At 51.2% G+C, this 18,560-nt stretch overlaps 1 protein-coding gene across 1 annotated transcript in view; it reads right to left on the reverse strand.

Annotated features, from left to right (window-relative positions):
- Positions 1-18,172, reverse strand: part of LOC136404002 (cytochrome b-c1 complex subunit 2, mitochondrial-like) — a 32,151-nt gene extending 13,979 nt beyond the window's left edge. The window contains exons 1-8 of the mRNA XM_066383457.1: positions 18,032-18,172; positions 12,973-13,056; positions 12,729-12,878; positions 11,760-11,824; positions 8,281-8,337; positions 7,783-7,907; positions 4,859-4,956; positions 2,843-2,900 (exon numbers count right to left, since the gene is read on the reverse strand). Coding sequence (XP_066239554.1) covers positions 2,843-2,900; positions 4,859-4,956; positions 7,783-7,907; positions 8,281-8,337; positions 11,760-11,824; positions 12,729-12,878; positions 12,973-13,056; positions 18,032-18,064 — 670 coding nt within the window. The 5' untranslated portion in view covers positions 18,065-18,172. The remainder of the gene's footprint in view (positions 1-2,842; positions 2,901-4,858; positions 4,957-7,782; positions 7,908-8,280; positions 8,338-11,759; positions 11,825-12,728; positions 12,879-12,972; positions 13,057-18,031) is intronic.
- Between the last annotated feature and the right edge of the window lie 388 nt (positions 18,173-18,560).

Below are 18,560 nucleotides of genomic sequence, written 5' to 3' on the forward strand. Positions count from 1 at the left end.
CAAATCATGTATCTGATAAGGTTTTAGTATCCATAATATATAAAAGGAGTCTTATAATTCAATAATAAAAGTAAACCCGTATCAAAAATGGAAAAGGACTTGAATAGACATTTCTGCAAAGAAGATACACAAATGGCCAAAAAGCACAAAGAAAAGGTCAACAGCATCAGTCATGAGGGAACCAGAACCCAAAACCACACCCGTCTGGAGGGCCGATATCAACACGGCAGAAAACACGCCTCGCTGAGGACGTGGGGAAATCGGGACGCTGTGCGCTGCGGGCTCAGCTTCTCAGGGAAAGCAGCCGCCAGTCCTTCAGACGGTCAGAGTGCTGCCGTGTGTCCTGGCAAGTCTACTCCCTGGCACACCCCCCAAACAGTCCAGTTCTTCAGACGGTCGGAGAGCTGCCGTGTGTCCTGGCAGGTCTACTCCCTGGCACACCCCCCAAACAGTCCAGTTCCTCAGACGGTCAGAGCGCTGCCGTGTGTCCCGGCAAGTCTACTCCCTGGCACCCCCCCCCCCCCCAAACAGTCCAGTTCTTCAGACGGTCAGAGAGAGCTGCCGTGTGTCCTGGCAGGTCTACTCCCTGGCACACCCCCCAAACAGTCCAGTTCTTCAGACGGTCGGAGAGCTGCCGTGTGTCCTGGCAGGTCTACTCCCTGGCACACCCCCCAAACAGTCCAGTTCTTCAGACGGTCAGAGAGAGCTGCCGTGTGTCCTGGCAGGTCTACTCCCTGGCACCCCCCCCAAACAGTCCAGTTCTTCAGACGGTCGGAGAGCTGCCGTGTGTCCTGGCAGGTCTACTCCCTGGCACACCCCCCAAACAGTCCAGTTCCTCAGACGGTCAGAGCGCTGCCGTGTGTCCCGGCAAGTCTACTCCCTGGCACCCCCCCCCCCCCAAACAGTCCAGTTCTTCAGACGGTCAGAGAGAGCTGCCGTGTGTCCTGGCAGGTCTACTCCCTGGCACCCCCCCCAAACAGTCCAGTTCTTCAGACGGTCGGAGAGCTGCCGTGTGTCCTGGCAGGTCTACTCCCTGGCACACCCCCCAAACAGTCCAGTTCTTCAGACGGTCGGAGCGCTGCTGTGTGTCCTGGCAGGTCTACTCCCTGGCACCCCCCCCAAACAGTCCAGTTCTTCACACGGTCAGAGCGCTGCCGTGTGTCCTGGCAGGTCTACTCCCTGGCACACCTCCCAAACAGTCCAGTTCCTCAGACGGTCAGAGCTGCCGTGTGTCCTGGCAGGTCTACTCCCTGGCATGCCCCCCAAACAGTGAACAACAGGTATTCCAAGCTAGCAAACAATTATAGACAAATGTTTACATTCGCAACAGCTACAAGGCGGAAACCACCCCCCTGTGAATGAATAACGTGGTCGTGGACACTTTTCAGCCAGCAGAGGGAACACTGGCTTCTGCTACCATATAGAGACCTTGCAACAGTATGCCACGTGAAAGAAGCCTGTGGCAAAAGGTCACATTAGCACATGGTGCCATTCATGTGAAACGTCCACAAGAGTCAACTCTGTATTGACAGAAAGTAGACCAGCGGTTGCCAGAGGCAGGGAGGCGGCACGGGAGTGACTGACTGCCGGTGAGTATGGGTTTCTTTTCTCTTCTCTCTTTTAAGAAAGGGCTTCTGTTGGGGATGATGAAAATGCTCTGAAATTCCACAGTAGGAATAGTTGCACAATTCTGACTGTCCAGTTTAAAAAGGTGAATTTTATGGCATATGAATTATTATACATCAAGTAAGCTATTATTTAGAAAACAAGTGAATCAAAAAACAATACTGCAAATGATAGTCTTATGCAACTATTTTGTAAACGTGACTGAGTGTTTCTGCAGCATAAACTCTTAAGAGTAAAACTGCTAGTCTAAAGAGCACAAACATTTAGAATTTTCACATACTCAAAGAGGCTCCCAAAAATGTTCTATCAGTTTACAGTCCCACCAACAATTTCTGAGTGCCACTGATTCCATACTGAGCATAATACCAGGCAGTGGCAACCTTTTAATTTTCTGCCAACCTCAGAGATAAAATGTTCTCAATTACTGAGGCCGACACCTCTTCCAGTGACAGCTGAACACACACACACATTTCCCCCAGACTGCTTGTTCGACCCTTTGTCTATTTTTTTTTTTTTTTTCATTTTTCTGAAGCTGGAAACAGGGAGAGACAGTCAGACAGACTCCCGCATGCGCCCGACCGGGATCCACCCGGCACGCCCACCAGGGGCGATGCTCTGCCCACCAGGGGGCGATGCTCTGCCCATCCTGGGCGTCGCCATGTTGCGACCAGAGCCACTCTAGCGCCTGAGGCAGAGGCCACAGAGCCATCCCCAGCGCCTGGGCCATCTTTGCTCCAATGGAGCCTTGGCTGCGGGAGGGGAAGAGAGAGACAGAGAGGAAAGCGCGGCGGAGGGGTGGAGAAGCAAATGGGCGCTTCTCCTGTGTGCCCTGGCCGGGAATCGAACCCGGGTCTCCGCACGCTAGGCCGACGCTCTACCACTGAGCCAACCGGCCAGGGCCCTTTGTCTATTTTTAAGTACAGTTAAATTGTACTTGTTTTTAAAAAGGCACCTGTAAAAGCACTTTGCCTAGAGAAATCTGCCCTTTATCACAGGTTTTGCAAATACTGTAATGAATTAAAACTAGAAGTTTACAGTCAAGTGTTGGATTCTGCTTTCCAAGGGAAAAGAAACACCAGCAATTAAAATCTCACGATACTGCCTTGTGAGACACGAACGGAGGACTGAGTCGTGAAATCTTGTTCAATCCTGTGTTCGCCTGATTCCAGACTCCTCTCACAGAAGCGAACTGACGTGCAGGCAGTTCCCAACTTACCAAGTCCGATCAACGCCATTCTCGCACTTGTGAAATGGTTCTGAACATAGTGGTGTAACTGAGGAAGTTAAAGACACGTATTAGGTTATACTCGTATAAACATGTAAAAGTGGTAGAAACGTACAACTGCCGCTCACCAGAAAAACACTCCCGTAACAGCTGCTATGACGAACGGTCAAGTACTACCCAGATTTTATTTTAAAACTAGGGCTTAAAATAGCTACACCTTAATGTGGTGCTGGTTACTTAACTGTGATTATCAGGAAAACTACTGAACTGTGGGCTGTGACTAGGCAAACTGCATTTTATGTGAATGACATCTCAATAAAGCTGTCACTGAAAAAAAGAAAAAGGAATAAAAAAGTGAATGAAAAATTAGAGCACACCCTGGCTTGACCTTGAAAAAAAGGAACGCAGTCGATCATTTTTATGACACTGAGATTGAAGCAGCACACAGGCTTCTCCGTCACTGTGCAGCAGCACTGGAGCACGGCTAACCTTCTGCAGTGGTGCTAACACAACTGTGCAGCAGCACTGGAGCACGGCTAACCTTCTGCAGTGGTGCTAACACAACTGTGCAGCAGCACTGGAGCACGGCTAACCTTCTGCAGTGGTGCTAACACAACTGTGCAGCAGCACTGGAGCACGGCTAACCTTCTGCAGTGGTGCTAACACAACTCCCTCACTGTACGTCTCACACCCACCTTGCCATGAGGTACCTACCTGTCTACACCTGGTGGTGAAAAAATGATCGGAGAAGCTTAAAAAACAAAAACACGCTGGCACTGTCTCCCCACCCAACCCCCTTCCTAGGCTCCCTGTACGAACTGATCAATTAGTACAGCTCAATTGGAATCGTGGTCCTTTATTTAAAACTACCACCCCGCCCCGTGACCTGACAATTAGTAAGACTTGAGAATCACTGGTGCACACTGGGATTATTTTAGACCTAACATACAAGACTTGGACCTAACACGTGCTCTCAACAGGAGCACTGCTGCTCAAGGGAATGAAAACTGGTCCTCAGGGTAAGAAAAAAAACCCTACCCTTTTACATAGGGTACAACTAGACACAGCCACACAGTCACTGTATCTGTGGTGGTAAATATTCCTTGTGGGTGTGGGTAGAAGAAATTGGCAGCAAGGCTCCTTGGGAATGGGTCAGAATGTTGAGACTAACCAGGCTAGACTGAACTTTTAATCACGTTATCAAATTTTTGTGCCCTACAAATACGGAGTCACCTTGAATATCCATACTTTTTTTTTTCTGTTGAAGTTTTTCTATTGAATGCTAGCATTATTCAAAGCACTGTAGCACTGATTTCTTGAGAATTTCCTTTAGCTTAGGGACATGTTTTAAAAATGCTAATAATTTGAGATAATCTTGATTAACATCTTGGTATTTATATAGGATACACATACTTTATTATTATTTGTTTATTAAAGTATAGTTGCGATACAGCACACACCTGTTTTTAAAAAAACAGGAGCCTCTGGTGTGAAGTATTTATAAATTGCTTTTTCTTCACTTGACAACACAGTGAAACTTTTCCACATCAATTAATAATTTGAAGAGTCGAATAGTGTTTCATTCTACAGATATGTAACGTTATTTAACTATCGATATTTCCACAATGTTGGATATTTAACTTGTTCCTGATTTCTCACAACTACAAACGAGGCCACAACAGAGGAACGCTCCGCTCTGGGCAGTGCTGCTGCCTCAGTAACTGATCTCCACAAAGGCGACACCTTCAGTCACGACTGTGACCCTCAAACCCTTGAGCGCTGTTATCAGGACACATGCACACAGAAGAGTCTAGAAAACAGCAAGCCTACATATCCCCTCTGGGTGCCTGCAGGCATCTGAGATGTGTATTTTTGCTCATTTTGCTTGTCCGTGTATTCTGAATTTTCTGTGATGGACGTGGCCCTTTCATGCTAACAACTTATGGAGAGTGCCCCGCCCAGCCTGCCAGCACAGCCCAAGCGCACGCGAGCGGTACCTCGTCGTACCTCGTCGGACGTCACCTTCCCGACCCTGTAGTCAGGACAGTACAGGGAATTGGCCAGCGCGTTGCGGTAAGCCGCGGCATGCAGGTTTTCAATGATACCTGTGAAACAAGCAAATGAGCAGTTATGAAACGCAATTTAAATAAAGACAGCAACACTGCCAGAACTTAGAGAGCAGCTGGACGTACAGCTTCGGTCCATCGTACAGCTGGACTCAAACCTGGGCTGAGTCTTACGGAATGAGCAGGCGTTTGCCCCGTGCGTGATCTGGGATTGGCATCTCAGAGGACGGAGACAAAGGCGTACAAGTGTGACAATTTGGGTCACACGGGAAGCGCAGCTGAGGGGGAGAGGGCAGAGCAGGAAACAAGGGGCCAGGCCACGTGAGTCAGCACGTAAGCCGAGTCCCAGTCTGGGCCTTGTCCCAGAGAATCCGCAGCCTGCAGGGATTCTCACTGGATTTCCGTGTCAGGGTCACCGTCACAGCAACGTGAGACGGGTTGAGGGGACCCTGCAAGCAGACACCCACCAGCGGACTCCACAGCTGACCAGGCCGGAAGGGCGAGGGCCGGAGCCTCGTTGCTACGAGTGGGGAAGCTGCTGCTCTGGACACAGAAGTCATTTTTTTCTAAATTTCACCTTCTATCAATTTCTTTGGTAGAGTCCAGAGTAACAAAGACTGTGCTCCTTTGTGACAAAGCCTCACCATGAAATAACACTACCTAAGGGAACCAAGCACTCACTGTGCTGCAGACACCTGACAGGGACCCTCTCTCGACAGGCCTGCCTCTGCCTCTCTGTGCTTGACTCTTGTCAGGCAGACCTGCCACAACCCCAGACCTGTCACGACGGCTCTGACCTAGGTGTCTTGTGGGGCTCAGGGGTGCATCTTCCAGACCCCCCGAGGTCCATGCTCTGGAGGGAGTGTCCTGTGGGGCTCAGGGGTGCATCTTCCAGACCCCCCGAGGTCCATGTTCTGGAGGGAGTGTCCTGTGGGGTTCAGGGGTGCATCTTCCAGACCCCCCGAGTCCCATGCTCTGGAGGGAGAGTCTTGTGGGGCTCAGGGGTGCATCTTCCAGACCCCCCGAGTCCCATGCTCTGGAGGGAGAGTCTTGTGGGGCTCAGGGGTGCATCTTCCAGACCCCCCGAGTCCCATGCTCCGGAGGGAGTGTCCTGTGGGGTTCAGGGGTGCATCTTCCAGACCCCCCGAGGTCCATGTTCTGGAGGGAGTGTCCTGTGGGGTTCAGGGGTGCATCTTCCAGACCCCCTGAGTCCCATGCTCCGGAAGGAGAGTCTTGTGGGGCTCAGGGGTGCATCTTCCAGACCCCCCGAGGTCCATGTTCTGGAGGGAGAGTCTTGTGGGGCTCAGGGGTGCATCTTCCAGACCCCCCGAGTCCCATGCTCCGGAGGGAGTGTCTTGTGGGGCTCAGGGGTGCATCTTCCAGACCCCCCGAGTCCCATGCTCCGGAGGGAGTGTCCTGTGGGGGCTCAGGGGTGCATCTTCCAGACCCCCCGAGTCCCATGCTCCGGAGGGAGTGTCTTGTGGGGCTCAGGGGTGCATCTTCCAGACCCCCTGAGTCCCATGCTCTGGAGGGAGTGTCTTGTGGGGCTCAGGGGTGCATCTTCCAGACCCCCTGAGTCCCATGCTCTGGAGGGAGAGTCTTGTGGGGCCGTGTGGCTCCTCTGGTAGCTCAGTCTGGAACGCTGCAGCCCGTCCAGGCGGGGCTCGTCCTCGGCTGGCTCTCAGGACAGCCGTGGTCACACTGTGGGCGGTTGTGCAGCCTGTCCCTGAGGTGGAGCTGTCCCCAGCAGGGTCTGGTGCCTGTCAGAACCCCCCGCGGCCTGGGCCACCTGGGTGGCTGGTCGCGTCATGCTCTGGTGTGGGCTGAAGCCCACTCTGGTTGTGTTGGTTCTGGTCCATTTGGGTGGGGTTCTGGTGGTTGATGCTGGACCCCCTGTGTTAAGTGGCCCTGGGCTACCTGACTGGAGCTCCCTGCTATTTGCTGTTTGTAGCTGTCCCTACTGGGCCTGGGAGTGGTGGGAGGGGCCCAGCTGTGCAGGAGGGTCAGTCTCCTCCTGCTCAGAGCTGGTGGCAGAGCAGTAACAGGTTCGAGGCTCCCTGAGGTCCGCCTCCACCTGTGGGCCGCCTGTTACCCTCTGACCTTGCCTGGTCTTCCCCCAGAGCCTTCTGAAGAAAGAATGCAGAGTGGGCCCAGGCTTCCCGCAGCCCAGAGAGCCTTCCACAGGCCACGAGCTCAGTAGGGTGGGACGGCCGGGGTGGGGAGGACCGTTTTCCTTTAAAAAAAGTGAGTGGGTCTTCTGCGGCAGGCCTGCACTGTGAGCGAAGCCCACCCCGCCCGAGCCCCTCAGCAGGTCGTCTGCGTAGACCTGAGCGGTTTACCTGACATCTGCTCCCGCCACAAGCAGTGTGTTTCCAAGAGTTCGTGGAGCTTGTTTACAGACTGTTTGGCTAGTTGTGTTTGTCAAGATTATATAGTCAAACATTATGTGAATACAAAACATGAATACAAAAAAGGTATTATTTTTAAAAAGTTAAGTAAGTTGCTTTGGAAAACCCAACAGAGGTGGGTTAGCCCAACAGTAACAGTAGAATACTGTAACAGTAAATGGTAACGTCAGTAGCACCAACGAACTGCTGCTGCGTTTGTTTGGTGGAAACAAAACAAACAATCAAACAAAAACACGGGAGGGGACGGAACACCTGTCCCGGGTTCCACAATCAAAGAGGAAAAAGGAGTCACCAAGTGAATGTTTAGAAACAAAAGAACGAACTGGACAGATTTTTGGAAAAGGCATTTTCAAACCCAAGTAGAAAACAACAACAACAGTGTTTCCTTCCTGTAAAGTGATCTTCCCAAAAACCCGCTATCTCAGCCGCCCTGGGTGTAGTCGGAAAACGCACTCACGAGCCTGCGGACTCTGAAAAGCTACCGCTTTGTCCACCCTCAGCTGAGACTGCAGGGCGGCCACCTCCCAGCGACGGAACTCCGGGGCCGTGGTCACGTTGAGCAGGAACTCCATTAGAATCTCGCTGCAGAGACACCGAGGCACAAATGAGGAGCCGAAAATTCAAAACCAACACCCACTCTGTGTAACTGCAACACCTCCACGGTCACCGTGAGGCCTTGTGGTAAGCGCCGTGTTTCCAGGACGCGGCAAATCACCAGTCGAAACCCACGTTGGGGGTCCTGGTGCCACAGGCAGAACTGAGCAGCACAGAGCTTCTCTAAGAGCAGCTGTGTCAGGCCGCCCACGCCCCGGGCCCGCCCACGCCCCGGGCCCGCCCTCGCCCCAGGCCCGCCCTCGCCCCAGGCCCGCCCACGCAGGTACTCACATGTCATCCCTCAGGCCCGCCCACGCCCCAGGCCCGCCCTCGCCCCAGGCCCGCCCACGCAGGTACTCACATGTCATCTCTCAGGCCCTCCACAGTGTAGGCCATGTTTTCCCTGGTTGAAGTCACACTGTCAATAAATCACAGCGAATGATACAAATCAGTTTTCCTTTAAAAATAACAACAACAAACTTATTTATTGATTTGAGAGAAAGAGGGAGACCGGGGGACAGGGGGAGAGAGGGAGGGAGAGAGAGAGAGAAAGAGAGAGAGAGAGACAGACAGACAGACAGACAGACACATCAATCTGTTCCTGTATGTGCCCTGATCGGGGATTGAACCTACAATCTCTGCACATCAGAACAGTGCTCTAACCAACCGTGCTATCCCTCTAGGACAGAAGTTCTCCTTTTATATTTGTTAAATTAACCAGTCCCTTGGGAAAAAAATAATGTAACAAATACACATATTCATCAAAATTTAAAAATATTAAAAAAACTTAAGTTGTGTAACTAAAATGAATGTAATATTCTGCATCAACTATAATTCAGAAATAAAAAATATTGGATATATGTGTGTGTAGATATACATACTATACATACGTACATATATACATACACACACATTTTTTTTTGAGAGACGCAGCAGGGAGAGACAGGAACACCGAGCTGCTACAGTCCACGCCCTGATCAGGGAATCAAACTTGGCAACCTCCACAATCTGGGATGACGCTCCAACCAACCAAAAACCTGGCCTGGGCTTAATTTTTATTGATTTTTAGAGAGACAGAGAGGAGGGGGAAGGGAAGCATTTGTTGTTCCACTCAGTTGTGCATTTATATTTTGGTTGCTTCCCATGTGTGCTTCTGACCAGGGATCAAACTCACAGTCTTGTTTCAGAAGGACCCTCTTAACCGACTGAGCTCACTAGCCAAGGCTAAAAAGATTCTTTTAGCAAGAAAATGGCAAACGTCCCCGGCCGGACAGCTCAGCTGGTTAGAGGGCTGTGCGGAAGTGCAGAGTTGTCTGGTCAGGGCACATTAGGAAAAGATCCATGTTCCTGTCTCCCCCCCCCCCCCCGGTACTCCCCCAAAATCAATAAAATAAACATTAAAAGATGAAAAAAGAAAACAGCAAATAACGTGAAAAAAGAAATCCTGACACATCACACGCGGATGAACCTTGAAGACATTGTGCTAAGTGAAGGAAGTCTGTCACAAAAGAACAGACATCGTAGGATTCCACTAACACGAGCCCCCAGGGCAGCCAGAATCAGAGAGACACACACAGGAGCAGGGCTGCCGGGCGGGGTGTGTGTGTGTGTGTGTGTGTGTGTGTGTGTGTGTGTGTGTGTGTGTGCGCGCGCGCCACAACTTAAAAAAAAAGACAACTGAAGTTGAGGATCTCTTTGTACCATTCCCAGGCAAATTCCCTCTCTCCCACTCTAGAGAAAAACATACTCATTGGCATTACATACCGTTATTTTGTTTTAAAAAATTATACATGCCTGAGACCTTAAAAACATCTTGATGCCCCCTTTGCCCACAACACCTCGTGTTTGTCTGCAAGTCAGTGTGCAGATCCAGCCCCTCCCTAGCTGCTCCGTGGCAGTCCCAGCAGCCACTGTATCACTTCATCTACACCCCACAGAGAGGCGCTGAGACTGCTTCCGGGCTCTGCAGACACCTCAGTGCGTGTGGATGAGAACCGTCAGGTCGTAGGACGTGCTCACTTTCAGCATTACCAGATGCTCCTGGATGCTCTGCTAAGGGCTGTGTGTGAACTTGCACTGCCACCAGCAGCTCCAGAGTCCAGCTCCCCCGCACTGACCGCTCCAGAGTCCAGCTCCCCCGCACTGACCTCTCCAGAGTCCAGCTCCCCCCACTGACCGCTCCAGAGTCCAGCTCCCCCGCACTGACCGCTCCAGAGTCCAGCTCCCCCGCACTGACCGCTCCAGAGTCCAGCTCCCCCGCACTGACCTCTCCAGAGTCCAGCTCCCCCCACTGACCGCTCCAGAGTCCAGCTCCCCCGCACTGACCGCTCCAGAGTCCAGCTCCCCCCACTGACCGCTCCAGAGTCCAGCTCCCCCGCACTGACCGCTCCAGAGTCCAGCTCCCCCGCACTGACCGCTCCAGAGTCCAGCTCCCCCGCACTGACCGCTCCAGAGTCCAGCTCCCCCCACTGACCGCTCCAGAGTCCAGCCCACCGCACTGACCGCTCCAGAGTCCAGCTCCCCCGCACTGACCGCTCCAGAGTCCAGCCCCCCCGCACTGACCGCTCCAGAGTCCAGCCCCCCGCACTGACCGCTCCAGAGTCCAGCTCCCCCGCACTGACCGCTCCAGAGTCCAGCCCCCCGCACTGACCGCTCCAGAGTCCAGCCCCCCGCACTGACCGCTCCAGAGTCCAGCTCCCCCGCACTGACCGCTCCAGAGTCCAGCTCCCCCGCACTGACCGCTCCAGAGTCCAGCCCCCCGCACTGACCGCTCCAGAGTCCAGCTCCCCCGCACTGACCGCTCCAGAGTCCAGCTCCCCGCACTGACCGCTCCAGAGTCCAGCTCCCCCGCACTGACCGCTCCAGAGTCCAGCTCCCCCGCACTGACCGCTCCAGAGTCCAGCCCACCGCACTGACCGCTCCAGAGTCCAGCTCCAGAGTCCAGCTCCCCCGCACTGACCGCTCCAGAGTCCAGCCCCCCGCACTGACCGCTCCAGAGTCCAGCCCCCCGCACTGACCGCTCCAGAGTCCAGCTCCCCCCACTGACCGCTCCAGAGTCCAGCCCCCCGCACTGACCGCTCCAGAGTCCAGCCCCCCGCACTGACCGCTCCAGAGTCCAGCTCCCCCGCACTGACCGCTCCAGAGTCCAGCTCCCCCGCACTGACCGCTCCAGAGTCCAACCCCCCGCACTGACCGCTCCAGAGTCCAGCTCCCCCGCACTGACCGCTCCAGAGTCCAGCTCCCCGCACTGACCGCTCCAGAGTCCAGCTCCCCCGCACTGACCTCTCCAGAGTCCAGCTCCCCTGCACTGACCGCTCCAGAGTCCAGCTCCCCCCACTGACCGCTCCAGAGTCCAGCTCCCCGCACTGACCGCTCCAGAGTCCAGCTCCCCCGCACTGACCTCTCCAGAGTCCAGCTCCCCGCACTGACCGCTCCAGAGTCCAGCTCCCCGCACTGACCGCTCCAGAGTCCAGCTCCCCCGCACTGACCGCTCCAGAGTCCAGCTCTAGAGTCCAGCTCCCCCGCACTGACCGCTCCAGACAGAAAAGGTCGGACAGGTGTGCAACGTCCACCTCCTCTCTGTTCTTTTCCTAATTTGTAATTCTTTCTTTTCCCAAAGAATCCTCTCCATATTATGTATGTTGCAAATGTCTACTCCTAGATAATGAAATTTTTACTTCAGAGCATAAAGATGTTTTACATCATGATGTAGTCGAATACATCTGTCTCTCTTCTTGTGCCTTCTATAAGAAGTCCTTAACTGCCTAGAAAAGTCCCCTTACGATAGAATGTTAGCTGGTGTTTTCACTATTTATTTTCTGTGACTTATTTTTAACAAACCTTAATTTACCACCAACTGCTTCAATTCCACGGGTTATCTTGAAAGATGACGCTCCTTTTGTAGTCTGAAAAGAGAAAGAGTAATTGTTTCCTAAGTAGTTTTAATGCTGTTTCCCAAACAGCACAATATGTCATAATCTAGTACCTGTCATTAGATTCAAAGGGACTTTACTTGAAAAGGGGATCCTTTTTATTAAGAATTATAAAACAAAGTTCCCCCAAAAACACAAGTATAGATTTTTACAGTAAGTACATTTAGGCAAAAATTCCATTATCGAATACAAGCTTACTGGATTCATCAGTCTGTTCTGAAAGAGATTTGCATAAGAGAAAGGATAATTTTCTCTCCATTTTTGGTATTTTCTTTTTAAAAACAATTTTTTACTGATTTTTATGCTCTAGCAAGGACATTCAGACGGACACTAATCTAAAGGTTCTCTGTGGTTTCTTCATGTTACAATTAGGGGACCACACAGGCTTGAATAGTGTCCCCCAGACTCATAGTGTCCTCAGAACCTGTGACTGGAACCTCACTTGAAAAGTCTTTTCAAACGCATTTAAAATGAGGCCACACTCGGTCAGTGAGCCCTAAACCTCGCAGGAACAGAATAGGCGAGTAGGAGAAAAGTTTGGACAGAGACGTGGAGGAAAGGCCGAGGGACAAGAGGCAGAGACTGGAGAGAAGCAGCTGCCGGCCAGGACCACCAAGGCCCGCGCCCCCCACCAGGACCCCGGAGGCCAGGAGAAACTCTCCCCAGAGCCACAAGGGAGCAGGCTGTACTGACACCCACCCTGGGTGTGACGGCCAGCCCCTAGGACTCGGAGAGAATCAACTGAGCCAGTTTAAGCCATTCAGTCTGCAGGAATGTTACTAATCACTAGCAAACCAACACAGGGACAGGCCTTGAGCTTTTCTTTTCTGTACGACCAAGCGCATTTCTAAGCGCACGGAGGCGGTGGTCCACTCACCAGACTGGACGCCAGGCGCAGCACATGCGAGGTTCCTAAGTTGTTGCAGTCCTCGTGCCGACTGCCTGCTTTAACGAACAGGCCGATTCTTGATGTTGGGGCATAGTTTTCCAGAGAAGCAATAACCAAGCCATTCGGTAATTTGGTAAACTGTGTTCAAGGTCAAGCAGAGACGTGATTAGTGTCTTTCTACCGCCGAGGCGCTGAGGCGTGCGTAAGGGCGGGAGCGGCCAGCGGGACTCACCTCCAGGTCCTGAGGGTGCAGAGGGGCTCCTGGGGGCGCGGCTGTGCCTTTCACTTTGGGAGCAACTTTGAGGGAATAAAACCTCTAAACACAGACACACACACACAAAAAGACAGGTTACACACATTTGTCAGAAAATAAAAGTGTACTGCAACCCAGCGAGCCCGAGTCAGAGCCGGCGTTCAGTGGTACAAGAGCTTCATGAGAAGACTTAGCTGATAAACTGATTATGGACCTATTAACCCACCATTCTACCCACGCCTCTCTTCAACCTTTACTTACTTGATTTGTAGAGCCTGAAAGAGCACCGAGATTCTATGTGTTCATTTTTTTTCTCTAGTCTTTTTATTTTTATTTTTTGATTAATTTTAATGGGGTGACATTGATAAATCAGGGTACACATGTTCAGAGAAAACATCTCTAGGTTATTTTGACATTTGATTATGCTGCATTCCCATCACAAAGTCCAATTGTCTTCTGTCACCTTCTAACTGGTTTTCTTTGTGCCCCTCCCCCTCCCCCAACCCCCTCCCTCTCCTTCCCCCCACACCCTTGTCCATGTCTCTGAGTCTCATTTTTATGTCCCATTTATGTACAGAATCATATAGTTCTTAGTTTTTTCTGATTTACTTATTTCGCTCCGTACAATGTTATCAAGGTCCATCCATGTTGTTGTAAATGATCCGATGTCATCATTTCTTATGGCTGAGTAGTATTCCATAGTATATATGTACCAAAGCTTTTTAATCCACTCGTCCACTGATGGACACTTGGGCTGTTTCCAGATCTTTGCTATTGTGAACAATGCTGCCATAAACATGCGGGTGCACTTCTCCTTTTCGAGCCGTACTATGGTGTCCTTGGGGTATATTCCTAAAAGTGGTGTAGCTGGGTCAAAAGGCAGTTCGATTTTCAGTTTTTTGAGGAATCTCCATAGTGTTTTCCACAGTGGCTGCACCGGTCTGCATTCCCACCAGCAATGCAGGAGGGTTCCCTTTTCTCCACATCCTCGCCAGCACTTATTCTGCGTTGTTTTGTTGATGAGCGCCATTCTGACTGGTGTGAGGTGATATCTCATTGTGGTTTTAATTTGCATTTCTCTAATGATTAGTGATGTTGAACATTTTTTTCATATGCCTATTGGCCATCTGTACGTCCTCTTTGGAGAAGTGTCTATTCATTTCTTTTGCCCATTTTTGAATTGGATTGTTTGTCTTCCTGGTATTAAGTTTTTACAAGTTCTTTATAAATTTTGGTTATTAACCCCTTATCAGACGTATTGTCAAATATATTCTCCCATTGTGTAGTTTGTCTCTTATTCTGTTCTTATTGTCTTTAGCTGTGCAGAAGCTTTTTAGTTTGATAAAGTCCCATTTGTTTATCCTGTCTTTTATTTCACTTGCCCGTGGAGACAAATCAGTAAATATATTGCTGCAAGAGATGTCAGAGAGCTTACTGCCTGTTTTCTTCTAAGATGCTTACGGTTTTACAGCTTACATTTAAGTGTTTTATCTATTTTGAGTTTATTTTTGTGAATGGTGTAAGTTGGTGGTCTAGTTTCATATTTTTGCAGGTAGCTGTCCAATTTTCCCAACACCATTTGTTGAAGAGGCTGTCTTTACTCCAATGTATGTTCTTACCTCCTTTGTCAAATATCAGTTGTCCATAGAGCTGTGGGTTTATTTCTGGGATCTCAGTTCTGTTCCATTGATCTATATGCCTGTTCTTATGCCAGTACCAGGCTGTTTTGAGTACAATGGCCTTGTAGTATGACTTGATATCCAGAAGTGTGATACCTCCCACTTTATTCTTCCTTTTCAAGATTGCTGAGGCTATTTGTGTCCTCTTTTGGTTCCATATAAATTTTTGGAATATGTGTTCTATATCTTTGAAGTAAGTCATTGGTATTTTAATCAGTATTGCATTGAATTTATAAATTGCTTTGGGTAATATAGACATTTTAATGATGTTTATTCTTCCTAACCATGAGCAGTCTATGCTTCCACTTGTATCTTCCCTGATTTCTTTTATCAATGTTTTATAATTTTCTGAGTATGTGTTCACTTTTACCACATAAAGAATTCCTCATTTTCTTCTGCCTTTTAGCTGTCTCATTAAAGCTTCAACTGGCTCCTTCCAGCTCTAAGGCTCTGAGTGTGAAAAAGTGTGAAATGAAATGATCACACCTACACTCTACTGACGTCAGCATTACGCTTCCCTTACCTGCCCAAAGAGTCTCAGAGTTTTAGTCTATTTTCCTATTGAAACGACAACCTTTTAAATCATTTTAGTAAGTTTTAAAAAAAGACAAAGCAGCCTGACCAGGTGGTGGCACAGTTGACAGGAGCACCGACCTGGGACTCTGGGGAACGCATTCAAAACCCCGAGGTCACCAGCTTGAGCGTGGGACCACAGACATGACCGCATGGTTGCTGGCTTGAGCAAGGGGTCCCTGGCTCGGCTGGAGCCCCCCGGGGCAAGGCGCATATGAGAAAGCAATCTACGAACAACTAAGATGCCACAATTATGAGTTGATGCTTCTCATCTCTCTCCCTTCCTGTTTTTCTGTCCCTCTCTCTCTCTAAAAAAAAAAAAAAAAAGACAAAGTATATTAATGAAAACTTTTTTTTTTAAGTGAGAGGAGAGATAGACAGACTCCCACATGTGCCCTGACAGGCAACCCCTATCACGGGCCAATGCTTGAATCAAATGAGGTATTTTCAGTGCCTGAGGCTAACTCTCAGACCAACTGAGCCACTGGCTGCGAGAGGGGAAGAGAGAGAGAAGGGGGAGAGGGAGAGGAAGAGAAGCAGATGGTCATTTCTCTTAAATGTTAAATAATGACTCCTTTGTTTGGGGGGGGGCAAATGATATACAATGACAGAATTTGTTTAGATTACTCCTTTTACAAAGTTTCTAGTGGATATGCATTTAAGAGTAAATAAAACTTGCTACTGCTGAGGTGAAATGATGAAATCTGGGGGACCGTGGGCACTCTACTGTGCCTTCAGCAGCAGTGCACTGGCTGGGTCCTAGTTTCATTTGCTCTGAGTACTTTTTAATACAGATTACAATTAGCTTTGCTTTATCATCAAATTTGTTTGTAGAGTATGGTATAGTTTTAGCCCTACTTGTAATTTTGACTTTTGCTTTCTCAAAAATGAAAATTCAAGACCCGTGGGCATGGCAGTTCAAACACGAATAATATATAGTTCTACTGCTAAGTGAGATGTAGGGACCTTCCCCTCAAATGCGCCTGCACAGTGACACCGTTATCATGTGCTTCCCATAATCTGTGCCACTCAAACCAGTTATTAGTTCTTTTCATACCTGTGTTCATTTTTCTCTGAAATGTTCTAATTAAAAACATTAATAATAACTTTGAAGTCTGCTGCAATTTGTTTACATTGGTACTCTCCAACTATTCTCTTTGATTTTTTCCCCCTACTGGAAGGTGAGCCTGGACGGAATGGAGACTGTGAGGTCTCTCGCCAGTCTAACATGCTGTCCCTAAAAGGTAACTGCTTTGTCTAGGCGTGCCAGGAAGGGTAACACAATTGCAGGTTACGTTACCGGCATTTGTATAAGCCACAGCATTTAAACATGAAGCGCAGGAAACTCCCGTGCCTGGCCTTCTGCACCTCCCTCCAGCAGGTAGTAAACACGCGGGTGCTGCTGGCATCCTGGGTGGGACGTGGGAAAGTTTTTGCTATATGTGTGTGTGTGTGTGTGTGTGTGTGGGCAGCGGCTATCTTTGTGTCCTGCAGGGTGTCAGCCACCCCTGACCTCTAGATGCCCCAGCACTTCTCCTGCATCAGGCTGTTACAAACCACAAAATGCTTCCAGATAGTGCCAACTATTCCCTGGGGAGCACACTGAGCCAGGCCGGGCTATTAAAGATATCTAATCTAATCTAGTCTAGTCTCTATCTATCTGATCTATCTATATCATCTATCTACTTGTTTGTATCTATCGATCTAAAATCTACCTATCTTAGCTATGTATGTATGTATGCATGTATCTATCTATCTTCATTAAGTGAGAGGCGGGGAGGCAGGGAGGCAGGGAGACTGACTCCTGCAGGCAGCCCAACCTGGACCCACAGGGCAAGCCCAGCAGGGGCGATGTCTTGCCTCAGCACCTGGGGCCAACTTGCTCGAACCATTAGAGCCACAGCTGCGGGAGCAGGAGAGAGAGAGAGAAGGGGGAGGGGAGGCTCCTGTGTGTCCTGACCAGGAATTGAACCCATCCCCGAACCCGGGACTTCCACACGCGGGGCAGCCGCTCTACCGCTGAGCCAACCAGCCAGGGCCTCCACCGAACTTTTCATTTTTACGGAGACAGAGGGAGTCAGAGAGAGGGATAAACAGGAAATGAGAGAGATGAGAAGCATCAATCATCAGTTTTTCGTTGCGACACCTTAGTTCATTGATTGCTTTCTCATATGTGCCTTGACCGCGGGCCTTCAACAGACTGAGTAACCCCTTGCTCGAGCCAGCGACCTTGGGTCCAAGCTGGTCAGCTTGCTCAAACCAGGTGAGCCCGCGCTCAAGCTGGCGACCTCGGGGTCTCGAACCTGCGTCCTCCGCATCCCAGTCCGACGCTCTATCCACTGCGCCACCGCCTGGTCAGACCAGCCGAACTTTTAAACAGCGTTCGCCCTCCGCCCTGGAGACCCAGCGCCGCCCGGGGACACGACGGTGCCGCCCGGGTCTTCCCCAAGTGACAGCGGCCTCCCCTGGCGCGGAGGCGGCGGCTCCAAGGACACGGAGAGACGCGCGGTCACCACGTCCCGGGGCGACGGCAGCGGTGACCTTCAGCGGGGCCGCGCCCGCTCGCTTCCCCTCCGCGCTCTCCGTCCCCGGGCCTCCCGGCAGCGGGGCCCCGCTGCACCCCGCACCGGCCCGGCCCACCGCGCCCGCGCTGCCCGCAGGATCCAGCGGAATGAAGGGCAGCCCGGAGTCCGAGGCCCGGGCCCGCACACCGGGCACCCCCGGTTCGCCTCCCCTTGCTGACGAGCGGCCCCCGGACCCTCCCCACGCCCGCCGGCTGCGCTCACCGAGAGGGACCCCGCGCGGCCGAGCAGCTTCATGGCTCCCGCTGACCCCGAAGCACGGTCACGGCCGGCTGACCGGAGGGCAAGATGGCGGCGCGGGCGAGATTTTCCCAGCAGCCCCCGCGGCGCGCCGGCCTCTCTACCCGCCCTCTCTACTGCTCCCGCTCTACTGCTCCGGAGGCCACGGCCGCCCGGCTCAGCGCCCGCGGTGCGCCTGCGGGAGACGGCGCCTCACTAAGAAACTGTGACCCCGCTGCCTCATTCAGCGCCAGCTTTCCGCCTCCTTCTGGCGCCACGTCCGCGCTGCGGAGCGCTCCATGCAGCTTCGATGCTGGCGGGAGCCGTGGAGAAGAAAAGCTAGTTTTGTAGGAGTTTAAAGTGGTTTAAATATGGCCCTGGCCGGTTGGCTCAGTGGTAGAGCGTCGGCCTGGCGTGCAGGAGTCCCGGGTTCGATTCCCGGCCAGGGCACACGGGAGAAGCGCCCATCTGCTTCTCCACCCCTCCCCCTCTCCTTCCTCTCTGTCTCTCTCTT

This window comes from Saccopteryx leptura, chromosome 4 (genome assembly GCF_036850995.1).
Source record: "Saccopteryx leptura isolate mSacLep1 chromosome 4, mSacLep1_pri_phased_curated, whole genome shotgun sequence".
Taxonomy (NCBI): Eukaryota; Metazoa; Chordata; class Mammalia; order Chiroptera; family Emballonuridae; genus Saccopteryx; species Saccopteryx leptura.